The 16,501-nt window shown below is 45.8% G+C and overlaps 1 protein-coding gene across 3 annotated transcripts in view; it reads right to left on the bottom strand.

The window, feature by feature from the left end:
• Positions 1-2,240: 2,240 nt before the first annotated feature.
• Positions 2,241-16,501, bottom strand: part of bub1 (BUB1 mitotic checkpoint serine/threonine kinase) — a 34,811-nt gene continuing 20,550 nt past the window's right edge. The window contains exons 16-26 of one of the 3 annotated variants that reach the window (XM_060913511.1): positions 14,978-15,152; positions 14,841-14,892; positions 12,286-13,670; positions 10,111-10,251; positions 7,194-7,294; positions 6,858-7,067; positions 6,603-6,760; positions 6,219-6,396; positions 6,007-6,113; positions 2,542-2,733; positions 2,241-2,447 (exon numbers count right to left, since the gene is read on the bottom strand). In XM_060913511.1, coding sequence (XP_060769494.1) covers positions 2,441-2,447; positions 2,542-2,733; positions 6,007-6,113; positions 6,219-6,396; positions 6,603-6,760; positions 6,858-7,067; positions 7,194-7,294; positions 10,111-10,251; positions 12,286-13,670; positions 14,841-14,892; positions 14,978-15,152 — 2,706 coding nt within the window. In that variant the 3' untranslated portion in view covers positions 2,241-2,440. Of the gene's footprint in view, positions 2,734-6,006; positions 6,114-6,218; positions 6,397-6,602; positions 6,761-6,857; positions 7,068-7,193; positions 7,295-10,110; positions 10,252-12,285; positions 13,671-14,840; positions 14,893-14,977; positions 15,153-16,501 lie in introns of all 3 variants that reach the window. The other 2 variants (XM_060913513.1, XM_060913512.1) reach the window with 2 other exon arrangements.

Raw genomic sequence — 16,501 nt, 5'->3', positions numbered from 1 at the left:
CAGCTGCTGAATCAGAAGCTGCAGAGTTTGTATGTACTAGTTGTGAACATTCACATTATTATCAATCTCATTTATTTAAAATCAGATAAAATCATGCCATCATGATCACTGCTTAAAGTACCAGTATTTGGTTGTTGAAGAGCTAGCACTAGAGAGTTCACCGGCGTTTTCATGCGCCATTTCCATTGAGTAGAACAGCCAGTGAACCGCAGCGTGTTCTTCCGCTGACGTCACAGCATGGCCGCGAGCCACGGACCCAGTTTTCTTGCGCTGTGCAATTAAAAGTTGGATATTCGCGTAACAACAGCTTCTTTTCACGTAATTATAACAGAAATCTAACATGTTTGCCATGTTGTGTAGTTTATTTAAGAAATTGCATAGAGTCATGTTCGTGTCATCAGCACTTTAAAGGGGCGTCTCAGTCTTCCCAGAATCCTCTGCACCGAGGCGCCATTTTTGATGCGAGCAACATTCCAAAAACAACCCACAACAACATGGCGACACCACAGACTGTAAATCTGAAACCAGCACCAAACTGAAGAGATTCTGGCTGAGTATTTGTATTTTACATTCTGTTGAGTGATCCAGTCTGCTGTAAGGCGACTCATTTAAATTTTTCGGATCACAGATCCGCCGACGGCAGTTAAATACTACTGCTAGAAAAGGAAAAAATAAAAAGTCTGTGCGTATTTTTATTTTAACCACCGAAACGTACAAAAAGAAATGTGTAAAAAAAAAAAAGTCACATTTTTCTTGTAACAGCACTGTATCCCTGGTACTAGGTCATATTTCTTTAAGTAAACAGTATTAGAATCGCAAATACAAACAACGTGTGTTGTGTGTGTGTGTATATATATATATCCGCTTCAGCTGAGTCCGAAAACAAAACTATTTACGACGTTGAGCATTCACGGTATTTACGACCGCTTTACAACAGTGTCAACCTCATGCTGATCATGGCGGACGCTGACAGCGTGGACTCGAGCTATCGCATCAACTGTACGTAAGCACTGTCTCGCTAACCAAAACGTGGGCGATTTCGTCTCAAGCGTTGAAAGTAAGCAATGAAAAGATCAAAACGATCTTTGGTTCTCAGAAAGGTGGTGGTGATGTAATGAGCGCGATGCCGAATACGCCCGCCATAACGTTAGTTCGCGATTTTGGCTGCAAGTATGTGACTGTGGAATTAGAAGAGGATGGTGCCGCAGAGAGTCGTCGAATCAAGTAGCACGAACGGATCAGCCTTCGATGTGCTCATGAGAGCTCAACGGTCACATGACCACATACCTTCAGAGAAGGAAGTACCGGAATGCTAGTCCGTGTTAGAAACTTATACACAAGAACACACACTAAAATACATAAATATTAATGTAAAGTGTGTCTCTTGAATTTAAATTATTTTATCATCTTAATCAGACATTGAAATTGTGCCATGCAAAAAAAAAAAAAAAAAGGACACTTTTTTATTTCAACCGACATCAAAAATATGTTGAAAAAATTAATGAACCTAAAGATAAAAACGGGTGGCCTAACGGAGCAGAACCAGCCTCAGCCGCCTCTCACACGGCCACGAAGGAAAAGAAAAAAATAATCCAGGAAGAGCGACTCGACCCGGACTTGTATTTAATACTTCAGCTCAAAATTATTTTTCTTCTCCATCTTTCTCCGTTCAGCATTTCTTTTCTCTCCTCATTTTCACTGCCTGGAGAAGGTGAAGGAACACAGGAGGCTCTTTCTCATCTCTTCTTGATCCTACTCTCTTTTCCTTCACCTCCTCCTCCTCCCGTTCTCCTCTCTGATCTTTCTCAGTATTATTTAGGGTTATGATGGAGGGCAGAAGACCACCAACAGGTGAGAGGTGTCATTTTAGACAGATGGAAGCTACTTGAGATCTTCAAAGTGCTGAATTTTAAATCAGACTTGTGTGTTTTTCGGTGCTGTATCCAGGCAACAAGAAAAAAAAAAAAAAAGCAACAGAATGAAATGCAAACGACTCCTGATTCATTCTGTAGCCTTTTAATCAGGAGCGGCTCACTGAAACATTAGAACCAGAACACACGAGAACCCGGTCTGAGATTTTTATACACAACACAGAGAGAGACGTATTCTGGATATGATTAAAGTTCCTCTCTGGACCATTTCAGGTTATAAAAAGAGAAAAAACAAAAAGTCCAATCTGAAGCTCGGACTCCGATCTCATTAAAGCAGTGAAACATTTTGAAATGAGACGAAAAACCCGATTCTGTTCTCATCTTTATTAAATCAGAATGCAGGAGGAGCCGTCACAGCTCAACCACACCATCTTGTGTCAGAGAGGAACCGCACTCAGCCTGAACTCCCAGAGGCCACGCCTCCTCTCCTGAGACTGACAGGCCACGCCTCCTTTCTTTCTTCACATTCAGTAGAATGATTGGTGCGGTCAAACATTTAAAAGACAAAACTATTGCCTTTATTAGAGGAAAAAAACAAAAACATTTTTTACAGCTTCAGTAAAAAAGACAAAAAAAAGTGTAGAACGAGTGAAGGAGAACCCCATGCTACCTGCGGGAGGTTCTGGACTCGAGGATCTGCACGACGAGGAGGTTCTTGAGGCCGAGCAGTTTGGTGCTGTAGTTGTCCTGCAGGGCGGCGCTCAGACGCTCACGCAGAACACGCAAACATGGCAAGGAGGCGCAATCAGGAACGTTTAACAACACGTGGAAAAACTCCTGCCACAGATCACTGTGAGGGTTCCTGCGAGAGACACACCAATACATGACAGTTCTAGCAACAGCAGTGCACATTAGAACCCTTTTTTTTTTTTTTTTTTAAGGTTCTTGAGTCTTCAACACAAACATCCTACAACCCCGATTCCAAAAAAGTTGGGACAAAGTACAAATTGTAAATAAAAACAGAATGCAATAATTTACAAATCTCAAAAACTGATATTGTATTCACAATAGAACATAGACAACATATCAAATGTCAAAAGTGAGACATTTTGAAATTTCATGACAGCAACACATCTCAAAAAAGTTGGGACAGGGGCAATAAGAGGCTGGAAAAGTTAAAGGAACAGCTGGAGGACGAAATTGCAACTCATTAGGTCAATTGGCAATAGGTCATTAACATGACTGGGTATAAAAAGAGCATCTTGGAGTGGCAGCGGCTCTCAGAAGTAAAGATGGGAAGAGGATCACCAATCCCCCTAATTCTGCGCCGACAAATAGTGGAGCAATATCAGAAAGGAGTTCGACAGTGTAAAATTGCAAAGAGTTTGAACATATCATCATCTACAGTGCATAATATCATCAAAAGATTCAGAGAATCTGGAAGACTCTCTGTGCGTAAGGGTCAAGGCCGGAAAACCATACCGGGTGCCCGTGATCTTCGGGCCCTTAGACGGCACTGCATCACATACAGGCATGCTTCTGGATTGGAAATCACAAAATGGGCTCAGGAATATTTCCAGAGAACATTATCTGTGAACACAATTCACCGTGCCATCCGCCGTTGCCAGCTAAAACTCTATAGTTCAAAGAAGAAGCAGTATCTAAACACGATCCAGAAGCGCAGACGTCTTCTCTGGGCCAAGGCTCATTTAAAATGGACTGTGGCAAAGTGGAAAACTGTTCTGTGGTCAGACGAATCAAAATGTGAAGTTCTTTATGGAAATCAGGGACGCCGTGTCATTCGGACTAAAGAGGAGAAGGACGACCCGAGTTGTTATCAGCGCTCAGTTCAGAAGCCTGCATCTCTGATGGTATGGGGTTGCATTAGTGCGTGTGGCATGGGCAGCTTGCACATCTGGAAAGACCCCATCAGTGCTGAAAGGTATATCCAGGTTCTAGAGCAACATATGCTCCCATCCAGACGACGTCTCTTTCAGGGAAGACCTTGCATTTTCCAACATGACAATGCCAAACCACATACTGCATCAATTACAGCATCATGGCTGCGTAGAAGAAGGGTCCGGGTACTGAACTGGCCAGCCTGCAGTCCAGATCTTTCACCCATAGAAAACATGGAAGATACGACAAAAAAGACCAACTAGAATCCTACATTAGACAAGAATGGGTTAACATTCCTCTCCCTAAACTTGAGCAACTTGTCTCCTCAGTCCCCAGACGTTTACAGACTGTTGTAAAGAGAAAAGGGGATGTCTCACAGTGGGAAACATGGCCTTGTCCCAACTTTTTTGAGATGTGTTGTCATGAAATTTAAAATCACCTAATTTTTCTCTTTAAATGATACATTTTCTCAGTTTAAACATTTGATATGTCCTCTATGTTCTATTCTGAATAAAATATGGAATTTTGAAACTTCCACATCATTGCATTCCGTTTTTATTGACAATTTGTACTTTGTCCCAACTTTTTTGGAATCGGGGTTGTAAAATCCCCACAGCAATGGTTCTTCAGTGCAGTTAGAAGGTTCTAGAATGGACAGCAGAACTGATGGTATATTTCAGTGGGTTTAGTCCAGAAGTCTGAATGGCTGCGTCACCATTAAAACTAAACTCACTGTGGTGACTGTGGCATTGTAGGACCAGCGCACTTAAAGAACACATCCTGGACCAGTTTAGTGGGTTTTTTTATATGAAAGTATGTCCCTTTACACACTCCTCCAGAAGGGGAATTTTGCACAAGGCCATCTGTCTACAGCAGAAAAAAATAAAATAAAACGCGTCTGGAAAAATCCCAAGGGAGTCTGGAGCCAGATTGATCCAGATTGGTGACGTCACGTGCGGCTCCGCCAGAGGCTGAGAGACCCTGCATGGGTTCAGTACACAGTCTGTGTAGACCAAGTTTAGCGGCTAGCGATTTTGCTCATCTATCTGTTGTTACATAAATCATATTTTTTCTAATTACTATTATGTATTTAGATATTTCTTCATTTAGAAGAGTACTGGCTACTGTAGGAGAGAGATTTCACAAGCTACACGTGTGGAATCTGCTAAGCAGGGTTGTATATACATTTAATGTGTTTGACAGGTCCCAAGATCTCAAGCCCTGACACGCCGTATATCCCTTGAGACATGTGAAGGAAGTGTATTATCGCCCAGCGCATTCGTGTTGTCAAACCCAGGAACACATCATTTAGAGTATAGTCTCTCTTATTTCTTACCCTGGCAACAGTCGACTTGTGAATCGCCGATTTTCTTGGTCTTTTTCTCGGCTCTGCTCGGTCCTCGGCTTCGAGGGCCTCGGTGGATGCGGCACTTCGCCTTCTGTCAGGGGAGACGAACACGGCTGGCTCCTTTGGTGACGCTGACACAGATGGAGACGGTGTTGCTTTGGGCGTTCTAACAGATGGAACTGCGTCTTTTTTCAGATCAAGTTGCTTCTTGACGCCCATTTCCCACTGCAAATAGTTCTCAAAGTCTTTGGGTTTTATGAAGCGAGCCCCGCATGTGATGCTGTGGTCTGTTGCATGTTGCCAGTTTTTCCGGGTGCCTCGCACGAAGCGCTCCCATTTCTCTCATTGTCCGGTCTTTTGGGAAACGATGAGTACTAATCCCATCATGATTGGTGCTGCTACACCCTCCTACGATAATCTGTTAACTATTTTAATAATTACGCGATAACGTTGAAGAAATTTGCAGAAAACCACCAGGTCGTTTCCTCATAAACAAACCAGCGCTGATGTCGGATTCAGAGGGAGGCGTCCCGCACGCGACGTCACGAAAATTGATGTTTGCCGGGAAATCCAAACGCCAAGTTCGGACCAATTCGCCTCAAATGGCTTGATTTCAATTGAATTTTTCTGGTATTGCGCAAGGTGAAAAAAATTGTGCAAAATATTAGATATTTGACCAAAGTTTAATATAAAATAGGAGAATTACATTGATCTTGCTCCTGAATTTACCCGTGATATGCACTTTAAATTAGTAGGGACGTGTGCACTGTTCACTGGGGTTTTATAGACAACCCAGATGATTAAAAAAAAAGGTTGTAATGTGAGTGTAGAATTTGTAGTAGAAGTTTAACTATGTAATAATAATAATAAACAGAAGACCACACTGACCTCTTAAACACTCCGCTGGTCTTCCACACACCTCCATCATTCCTCACCTGCATGTACGAGCCGAACAGCATGCAGTACACAGTGCCGGCCACGCCGAAGTAATCCGTCTGCAGGGACACACACACACACACACACACACCTCAGCGTTGAATGTGGAGACAACTCCGAGCTCATATCGTATACTAGAGTCAGAACCAGGTGTGCTGCAGTACCTGATACGTCCAGGGCCGTCCACTGAGCATCTCCGTGCACTGGAAGCCAGAGGTCATGCAGTGGGCTGTGAACTGAGCTCCATCAGGGAACAGGTTCATATCAATACTCTGACCAAAATCAATCAGAACCAAACCGTGCTCCAGGTTCTCCTCACTGAGGTTCTTGAGGTCCAGGAACCTGCAGACACACACGCACTCAGAACACTGCACTAACACGCACATCATTTATTCCTTCCTTCACTGTACATGTAGGTCAGTGCTGAAGAACACGCCCCCAGACTAAACCACACCCATGTTGAACATACATATGTTCCAACACAGACCAGAGCCTTGATCATCATCAGGAACGGAGTTCCCTCTGTGTTTATTAAAACACACACACACCTCTCTCCCAGCAGGAAGTTGTCGGGTTTGATGTCAGCGTGGATGATGCGTGCGGCGTGTAATCGCTCCACCATGTCCAGGATACACACAGCGAAATACAGCACGAGAGGCTGAGGCATCACCTTCTCACTGCGGCTCTTATAGAGGTTTACCACGTTCTACACACACAAACAAACGGCATCGTGAATGCCGAGTGTACAGGAACACCGACAGCCGCGCAGATCACGTGAACACTAGTGTGAGGAGTTTGCTCACCAGCAGCGTGCCACAGTTGTGCAGCTCTCCGATTAACACGCTGCCGTTGGTGAACAGGTGAGCGGCGTGCAGCTGGTTGTACAGGTGACGAGCTCTGGGCTCCACGCGTGCGTTCAGCTGAGTGTTAATGTAGAACTCCCACGGGTTTGAGGGCTTCTGTACCTGCGCAGGTAACACACAGGAGCTGCTTTCAATATTCTCTGAACACACCTGTAGATCAATCAGTGTCAATGAGTCACATGACTTTCCAGTCCAACCAGTGGTCATGTGATCACCCCCTGCTGCATAAATATAAAGATGTACACATTAAAGCATATAAAGGGTTAAGTGATTCACCTTCAGGATGAGTTTGTGCGAGGTGCTGAGGTCAGTGGCCTGATAAACGGTGGCGAAAGCTCCCTGACCCACAACGCAGTCCACACGCAAACACTCAGCACCTGGAAAACACACACACACACACACACTTCTGAAAGGTCTGCTTTGAGTATCAGTCATCTGGATTTTACAGATTAGTAAACACTTGACTGTAAGGTCAGCGTTTTAGATTTGATGGATGAGATGAGGGATGAGAGCGCATGTTGAGAGAAAAATCTGAAAAGTATCGGGGGGGCTGGGGGCCGCAGTTGATGGCACGACGGACTTCATGGATGAAGTCGTTGAAACTGAGCCTGTGGTGGTGACTGCAGCAGTACCAGTCGCCAGTGGGTTGCCCGTGCCCGGCTCCGCAGGTGTAGTTGAACTTGAAGTATGTTTAAAAGCACTTGATATGTTTTCTTACGGTGTTTCACTGATCCGGCATGACTCTGTAGAGCCTTTAATCCTCTTGATCCGTAAAATATTACATTATCACACACTGTACAAAGAACTTTACTGGGAACTAGCGATGTTAACCGATGACCGTTTGACCGGTGGTTGACCGAATCAACGTCAACCGGTTAATTTTTTTTGGTTGTCAGTGAAAAAAAAAAAAAAAAATCAATCGTTTTGAAGCTGCTGATTTTGGAGCGGAGAACCTGGAATTCTGTGTTGTAAACGCTTGGGGCGTGCCATGCGGTGTAAGGACGACAGCTGACAAATCAGAAACACCCATTCAGTCATGTCCCGCCCCAGTTAAAGACAGCTGACGAATCAGAAACACCCATTCAGTCATGTCCCGCCCCAGTTAAAGACAGCTGACAAATCAGAAACACCCATTCAGTCATGTCCCGCCCCAGTTAAAGACAGCTGACAAATCAGAAACACCCATTCAGTCATGTCCCGCCCCAGTTAAAGACAGCTGACAAATCAGAAACACCCATTCAGTCATGTCCCGCCCCAGTTAAAGACAGCTGACAAATCAGAAACACCCATTCAGTCATGTCCCGCCCTCCCGCCCCAGTTAAAGACAGCTGACAAATCAGAAACACCCACTCAGTCATGTCCCGCCCCAGTTGAACACAGCTGCCACTCGGCGAAAGAAAAAAAGTGTAGACACAGGCTTTTTAGCTTACAAATTACTATTCTGTTTTTTTTAAAAATTATTATTAGAAGGCACATGGAGTTTATGCCGCTTTTCCACTACAAACGCGGCTGAGTCGGGCTGAGCCATGCCGTGCTGAGTCGAGCTGAGCGGGGCTGTTGGAGTTGCATTTCGACTACAACCGCGCTGGCTGGAAGTGGGTGGACACATTGGGTGGAGTTAGCGAAAGTGGGTGGACGTCACGTGATGTCGTTAAGCAGCGCAAACAATGACATCAGTGAGCTTTTAAACGGTAGTCTCACGACCCGGAGAGTAAACAATAAACATGGAGGACATGGAGTCGTTAGTGTTGCTGGTCTTGGTGCTGTGGCTTGTTGTCACCGACAACGCCAACAGATACTGGCAAGAGCGTATAGATGAGGCGAGGCGCATAAGGCTTCAGAAATTCTTGTAATCCGTAATTCTTCTCCTTCCGGGTTTGCGGTGTTTACAGATCCCAGCGCGCTCGCGGGGCGTGTGTGGGCATGTGAGGACACTCCTCCTCACCAATCAGTGCACAGGGGAGTGTCTGCTCACGCCCCCAGCCTCACTCGGCTCGCTTTGGCTCGCTTCAGCCCCACTCCAAAACCGTCCGAGTTTTGGGTGCTAAGCAGGGCTGAAGCGAGCCGAGTCGTGCTGTTTTTTGGTAGTCGAAACGCGAGCCGTGTCGGGCTGAAGTGAGCTGAAAAAGGGTAGTGGAAAAGGGCCATTAGTCCTGCCTTGGCCAGTGCATTCTGAAAGTATGTTTCGCTCTGTAGCCAACAATGCACGTCATTGCAGATCATATCTCTCCACACAAACTAAAGGCGCAGATGCCGACTTTTTCACGGCTTTTTCATGGACTGTAACGGCATTTGCTTATGTAGTAATTTTAATACAGAATTTACTCTGATGAAATTATTCAGACACTCCAACGCCCCCCCCCCCAAAAAAAAAAAAAACGGCTTTGCATGAGCCGTGAAAAAGGCGCGCCGATTGCATCCCTGTTTAAACTCGTAGGTTAACCGACTTTAACCGGCTAATGAGGCTCGGTGGTCGGTCAAGATTTTTTTGAGTTTTCGCCATCCCTACTCGGAACATCGAGTTTCTTCACAAATTCACCAATGGTTACCGACACCGATCCATGCTTGCTATCTACCGGGGCTAGCGTAACTTTATTATCCAACCAGTCCCATCCGAACTTATTCTTCACACGCGCATCTATTCCACGCACCTTCGCTTCATCTCGCTTTTCAATCGTATTCCGCATTTTGATGTTTAAACATATTAAGAACACAATAACTATCTAAATGTACAACACAAGCAAATTTGCAAGTCACAGTGAAAACGCGGGAAAGTTTTCACTATGATGAATGTTGGTTGGCTGTTGTATCCTTAACGTCAATGTTTTGACCAATCATAAAGCAGATAAGTTTTACTTCACATACAAGCTGTCGTTAAACGAGATTGTGTGGGAATCAAAATGGAGGCATTCGAATAGAAATGTAAACACTGGTCTACATCTATCGACTGATAAGTTCCGTCTCAGTCACCGGGATAAATGAACCCCCCCCCGTAAATCAAAACATTCTCAGTGGATTTGCAGTAATGTAAAAAATAGCATTTTTGAGTCCAAAAAAGCAGAAAAATCTCATCCTGCACGTTACAGCAGCGTAAACACCAACCAGGAGATTATCTTGTATTTATATGCAGCAGAGGAAGTAAGGCGTGCGTGTGTGTGTGTGTGTGTGTGTGTGTGTGTGTGTGTGTTCTCACCCATCTGTACAGTGAGTTTGGGGGTGATGGAGGGAATACAGCATGACCAAGTGCTCAGGTTGGAGTATGAGGACAGAGGAGTGCTCAACCCACCGAGGAGAGACGCGATCACATCATCATCCCACGGGTCAGAGATCATCACTACATGTGCGCACACGGAAAAGAAAAGAGAAAATTATTTAGCGTACACACATGTTTAGCATGCCCCTAATCACTGGACATGACAAACTTGCACCACACACACACCCTGGATGATCAACAGAACATGTTCTAACTGACCGCTAACAAGCTAAACGAGTCTGAATGCTAGTTACGTAACCAAACACTGTCAAGTGAAAGTCTAAAATGTTTTCTAGTGTAGGTACATTCAGTCCGTCTCTTTAAGAAACTACATTTCCCATCAGCCCACTTCCGCGCTGACCTGCGTCACGCCGGGGTGGGATCACCCACGTCACATCCTACATGAAGGCATAAGAAACCCGGGAATTCCTAGCTCCGCCTCTTTTGGCGCCGTGATTCAACACGGACACAAGGAGGAATCGCTCGCTCCGCGAGCAAACCCAAAAAGACGTCTTTTCTTTTCTTTCTTTCTTGCAAGAATCAGTGTTTCGCGCTTTTCTTTGTTTACCTTTGGCCACGGTAGACTCCAAGATCGCGCAATTTTAAACTCAGCTTGAGTTTACAACCGGTTTTTCATTTGTTCCTTATAAGTACGTACAACACTGCAACCAGGCAGTTATTTTAAAGTGAAGAAGCGATTGAATCCTTTTTAACTCAAAAGCTGTGCACAGTATTTAATCAGAGACTTTCTTTTCATCACGAGCGACCACGAAGCGCCGGATCAAGAATTCTCTGCTTTCCACAGACGTGCTCCACGGGCTCCTGTGAAACTCAGCCTCTCCGAGTAATTCCCTGTGCTTCACGGAGATCTTCACAACGGTGAAAAACTCCAAAGTCTCGGGACATCTCATAATCTCGCGTAGAAGCGAAATACAGAAGTAAGACTTGGCATTTCTGGGCATAATTAAAGCTAGCCTTACGAATTTAGCTTTTATTGAAGTAGTGTGAATTTAAACTCAGGAAACTGTTTATTTGTTACACTGTAAACACGCAGCGTGTTGAATTGATTTATTTTGTTCTATGTTCTCTCAATTGTTTTAATAGATAGGCTGTGCATGCTCCTCTTTATTCCTACTAACATATTTAATTCTCTTATTATACATCTTGACCGCATCAAGATTTCAGTGGATTCAGTATTGTTATAAGCTAGTGAAATTAGCCTATGGCTAATCCTTTTGTTTCATTAGCCTCCAGGGCTAATTGTACTGTCTCAAGGGAACACTAGGCCTTAACACGTGGCGGTCCTCCCCCCACACTCAACCACACCTTGGTTAGGCCATAGGGCCTTTCACAGGCCACACACAAGCACACATTAGCAACACAAAGCTAATCTAGGCCTTACCACGTGGTCAACCACACCTCAGCTAGCAATCCACAGGCTAGCTCTTTGTTCAGGCCACGTGGCCACTCACAAACACACCTTAGCCAGCTTCCCTTTGTCTTAGCTTAGCCACACGAGGTTAATCTAGGCCTACCCGCATACGTGGTCACCAGGCCTTACCAACACATATCTTAGTTAGCTACACAAAGCTAATTCTTTTGTCTTAGGCCACACCCACACAAGGCCTCTCATACACCCACACCTCACTGTTTGTATATATTTCAATCTGCTATTATCCATTTTTATCTTTGTTATAATAAATTCATTTATTATTGAAACTGTGTTTTATTTGTGTTCCAATATTTCCGAAGTCACACAATCTCCCAAAGAATTCAAAAAGGTGCATATAATTTATGTAATATGATAAGTGATCATAATTTGGAAAATACCATAATTTAGCCGTTTGGGAATTTATTATTTATTATTAAGCACCACAATTAATGGTATTAATTTATGAGACTGATTCCATGAGTGATGTAATGATATGAGACTGATTCAATTTAATTATTAACCTTCAGATTTAATGAGATTGATCACTCAATTACCCAAATGCACCTACACTAGAAATTTCTTGACTTTGCACTTAAAATGTAGTAATGAGTAACGAGATATACAAAGACGAGAAAACCATCTCTCTCACACACACACCGTGCGATTCTCAGCGAGAGCAATACCTGAGGATGTGGGCGGAGTAGACGGCTGTGTGGGACTCATGGGAACATCATCACAGTTTAGTTTTTGGGATATTTCTAGTCCGTTCCCCACTGGGCGTGTTTTACTGTACTGCTGTGGCGTCATCATCACCACGTCCAGATTCGCCTCCGCCTCCCGTATGGGACTCCCTGAGCAGATCCAGTTCTGTCCTGGTTCCACAGCTGGACTCATGGGAACATCCTGGATTAGGTCTGAGCCTCTACTTGGACTCGCACAGACCGATTTCTCTGCAGCGCTTAAACTCAGGAAGAGTCTTTTCTCAGATTTGCGTCTGTTAAATGATCTTTCAGAGAGCAGAATTCCAGAGAGGTGCTGGTCTGAGTGGACATTCCAGCCAGGTCTGGAGGCCTGAGTGACAGACTCCACCATCACATCCAGATCAGGTTCTGCAGGCTGGACTGGACTCTCCACCTGAAGCCAGCCAGCAGGTTCTGGACTCATGGGAACGTCCTGGTTCGCCCACAATGCTGGATCTAGGCTTTGTGGATCCTTGAAGGATTTCTGCTGGTGGATCTGGGGGTTCTCTGAAAGCAGACTTGCAGACTTGCAGAGGTTGAAGGACCTCTCAGGGAGGAGAACATCAGCTTCTTCCACATCCGATAGCTGGGAGTGGTTTGAATTAACCTCCTGGAAGATGTTCAGGCTGCTGGAGTTCATCTTCTCAGGTTTGAGTTCTCCAAGTTGGCTTGAGTTGAACTCTTCATTTGAGTTGAGTTGGTCTGGAAAAGCCTCTCTAACAGGGTTCCAACTGTGAGAGTTGAGCTCTGTATTTGAGTTACAGTGAACCGGTTCCGGTTTGGACAGCCTGCTTGAGTTGAGTTCTGTGTTTGAGTTGCACTGCACGGTATTTGACTTGGACTCCTCTCTCAGCGAGGACAGGCTGCTCCAGTTAAACTGGTCCGACTTGTGCTGAAGACTAGTCAAGTTTAGTTTTTCGTTTGAGTCGGCCTGGTCTGGTCTACGTTCCCTCGCCAAGTCCAGGCTCCTCGAGTTGAGCTCTCTGTTTGAGTTACAATCTTTAACCGAGCCAACTTGACTTTTTTTGCTCTCCCCATCTGACTGGGGCTCGTCTGGACCCTGGTAGATGCTCCAGCTGGGTTTGGTTGTGGCTCTGATGTCCTCAGTAGGAGAGATGCTCTGATCAGGGAAGGTGAGTGGAGCGAACACATGGAGCGGTGCCAAGGCCTGCCTGCTGATGGTGGTGTTGTTCTGACTGTGTTGTGTCAGAGAGTGGGCGTGTCCCTGCAGACTTACAGACTCTCCCATGATCGTTCCCTGAGCTCTCGGAGTAAACCCAGCATCTCCACACTGCTTCTCCTCAGGGGGACTCTGCTCCAAAATCGGGCTGGAAGGGCACACAAGGGTTCGGTGAATGAGTTGATGTGCGCGTGTGATGGGACTGGCTCGATTTTTTTTTTTTTTTTTAAATCACACCATAAAAATGCATTTCGTTTTCAACTTGGAGCTAACTTCACTAGGTGACAAATACCCCTTTTCCACCAAAGCAGTTCCAGGGCTGGTTCGGGCCCAGTGCTTAGTTTGGAACCAGGTTTTCTGTTTCCACTGGCAAAGAACTGGCTCTGGGGCCAGAAAAACCGGTTCCAGGCTAGCACCAACTCTCTGCTGGGCCAGAGGAAAGAACCGCTTACATCAGCGGCGGGGCGGAGTTGTTAAGACCGACAACAATAACAAGATCGCGAAAGATCGCCATTTTTAAGCGACGAGAAGCCGCAGCTGTACAAACGCGAAGTCATCCATTATTATTGTTGTTGCTGCTGCTGCTTCTTCCGCGTTGTTTTTGCTTCGATATTCGCGCCAAGGTTTATGCAAACGTAGCGACGTAATGACGTGTCTTCCCTTAGCACCCCGAGCTATGGAAAAGCAAACTGGTTCTCAGCTGGCTCGCAAGTTGAACGAGTTGTGAACCAGCACCGGCCCCAAACCAGCCCTGGAACTGATTTGGTGGAAAAGGGGTAACGGAGAAGAAGCAGCAGCAACAACAATAATAATGGATGACTTCGTGTTTGTACAGCTGCTGCTTCTCGCCGCTTAAAAATGGCGATCTTTCGCAGTCTTGCGATTGTTGTTGCTCTTAACAACTCCGCCCCGCCGCTGACGTAAGCGGTTCTTTCATCTGGCCCAGCAGAGAGTTGGTGCTAGCCTGGAACCGGTTTTTCTGGCCCCAGAGCCAGTTCTTTGCCAGTGGAAACAGAAAACCCGGTTCCAAACTAAGCACTGGCCCCGAACCAGCCCTGGAACTGCTTTGGTGGAAAAGGGGTAACAGTGCAAGTCAATGAGCGGAGTAGTTTAGCGAGGCGTTTCAGAGAAGGGGGGAGGGGGGAATCCTACACACGTCAGTGTTTTTATCTAGAAATCTCTAAACATCACAAGATGTGATTTATAGAAATGTACCGTAATGTAATACTCAACACATTAATTAGCGTTCAGCCGCAGTATGCTAATCACTGAACACCTGTTTAATCCCCTTTATATTTCAGAAGTTCAGCAGCAGTACCTCAGTTTGGCAGGCTGGCGCAGGTACGGGTTTTCCACTGCTCCACTTTCCACTAAAACACAGAAAATGCGTTTTTAAACCCAACGCATTTTCACTGATAAATATAACACTTAATACATGTTACTGTGTGTGTGTACCTTGACTGTCCTGTGTCTCCCTGGAGTACAGTGTAGCGGGATGGAGTGGTGTGGACACTAAGTGGGCAGAGAGAGCAAAGTCTTGCGTTTGATTGGGGAAGGAGGCCATGGGGGTGTGTCCAGAACCCCAGATTGTGCTGTCATCCGTAAGAGACTCCACCCCAAGGGAACTGACCTAAAGGGGGAGGGGTAAGAGAAACATATCAAACACACAGGGCTGTGCTGGAACCGTCATCAGTAGTTCCCCTCAGTTTAAGCCACCTAGTGGTGGGACACGTGTGCGCGCAAACCTCTCCAAGCCTTCAGCTACACTTCTCACAGCCAACCCCTCCCTCTAATCATAGCTCATACGCACTTCCAAACAATGAGGGAAAGTCAATGAGTGTGTATTAGAACAGTGCAGGAACACCAAGTTTTTCCCCAACTAGCATGAAGAATACGCTCGGCAAGACCAATATCCACAAGGCAGCGGGTCGGGTGCTGAAGGATGTCCTCAGATGTTTCTAACATCTCCTTGAGTCAGGCTGTTGTCCACAGACGCTTCAAAAACCACCACCATCATACCTGTACCCAAGAACTTCTCCCCATCCTGCTTCAGTGACTACTGCTCTGTTGTACTGACCCCATGACCATGAAGGGCTTTGAAAGGCTAGTGATGCAACCTATTAAGCAAAACACCCCACCCCACCCTTCCTCCAACCCTGGACCCCTTTCGGTTTGCATATCGGCCCAACTGGTCCACTGATGGCGCAATCTCCTCTGCCCTCCCCCAACTGGACACAATACTCACATGTGAAGATGCAGTTCACAGGCTTCAGTTCAGCTTTTAATACAATCATCATCATCCCTCAACAGCTGACTGGGAAACTGGACCTGAACACCTCGCTCTGTAATTGGTTGCTGGACTTTCTCTCCGAGAGGGTGTGTGCTCAGTCCCGTGCTGTTCACCTTGTTGACCCATTACTGTATTCCAACATACAGCTCCAGACACTTCTTCAAATCTGCTGACTGTGGTGGGTCTCATTAGCAACAATAGCAAAGCCAATTATAGAAGTGAGGCGACCCAACTGGCCACATGGTGCATGAACAACAATCTCTCCCTACATGTGGGGGAGGGGATGACAAAAAAAACCCTGAGAGATTTTATCAACTTCCAGAAGGCCCACACCCATCAATGGAGCTGCTGTGGAACAGGTGAGCAGTACCAAATTCCTGGAGGTGCACGTCACAGAGGACCTCTCCTGGAAGAACACCACTGTCTCACTGGCCAGGAAAGCCCAGCAGCACCTCCATTTCCTCTGGAAGCTGAAGAGAGCTGGAGCCCCGACACCAATCATGCACACTTTCTACTGCGGCACCGCTGAGAGCATTCGGACCAGCTGCATCACTGTGTGGTTCAGGAGCTGCCAATCGCCGAGATGATCACTGGCGCCTCATCGTCCCCCTCCTGGACATCTACAACACCCATCCAGCACTGCGAGTGACCCCACCCACCCTTCAGTCCCCTTGCCTTCTCGCTCCATC

The sequence above is a fragment of the Neoarius graeffei genome, chromosome 2 (genome assembly GCF_027579695.1).
Source record: "Neoarius graeffei isolate fNeoGra1 chromosome 2, fNeoGra1.pri, whole genome shotgun sequence".
Taxonomy (NCBI): Eukaryota; Metazoa; Chordata; class Actinopteri; order Siluriformes; family Ariidae; genus Neoarius; species Neoarius graeffei.
The sequence above is the reverse complement of the archived record's forward strand: the minus strand, read 5'-3'. Positions and strand labels throughout refer to the sequence as shown.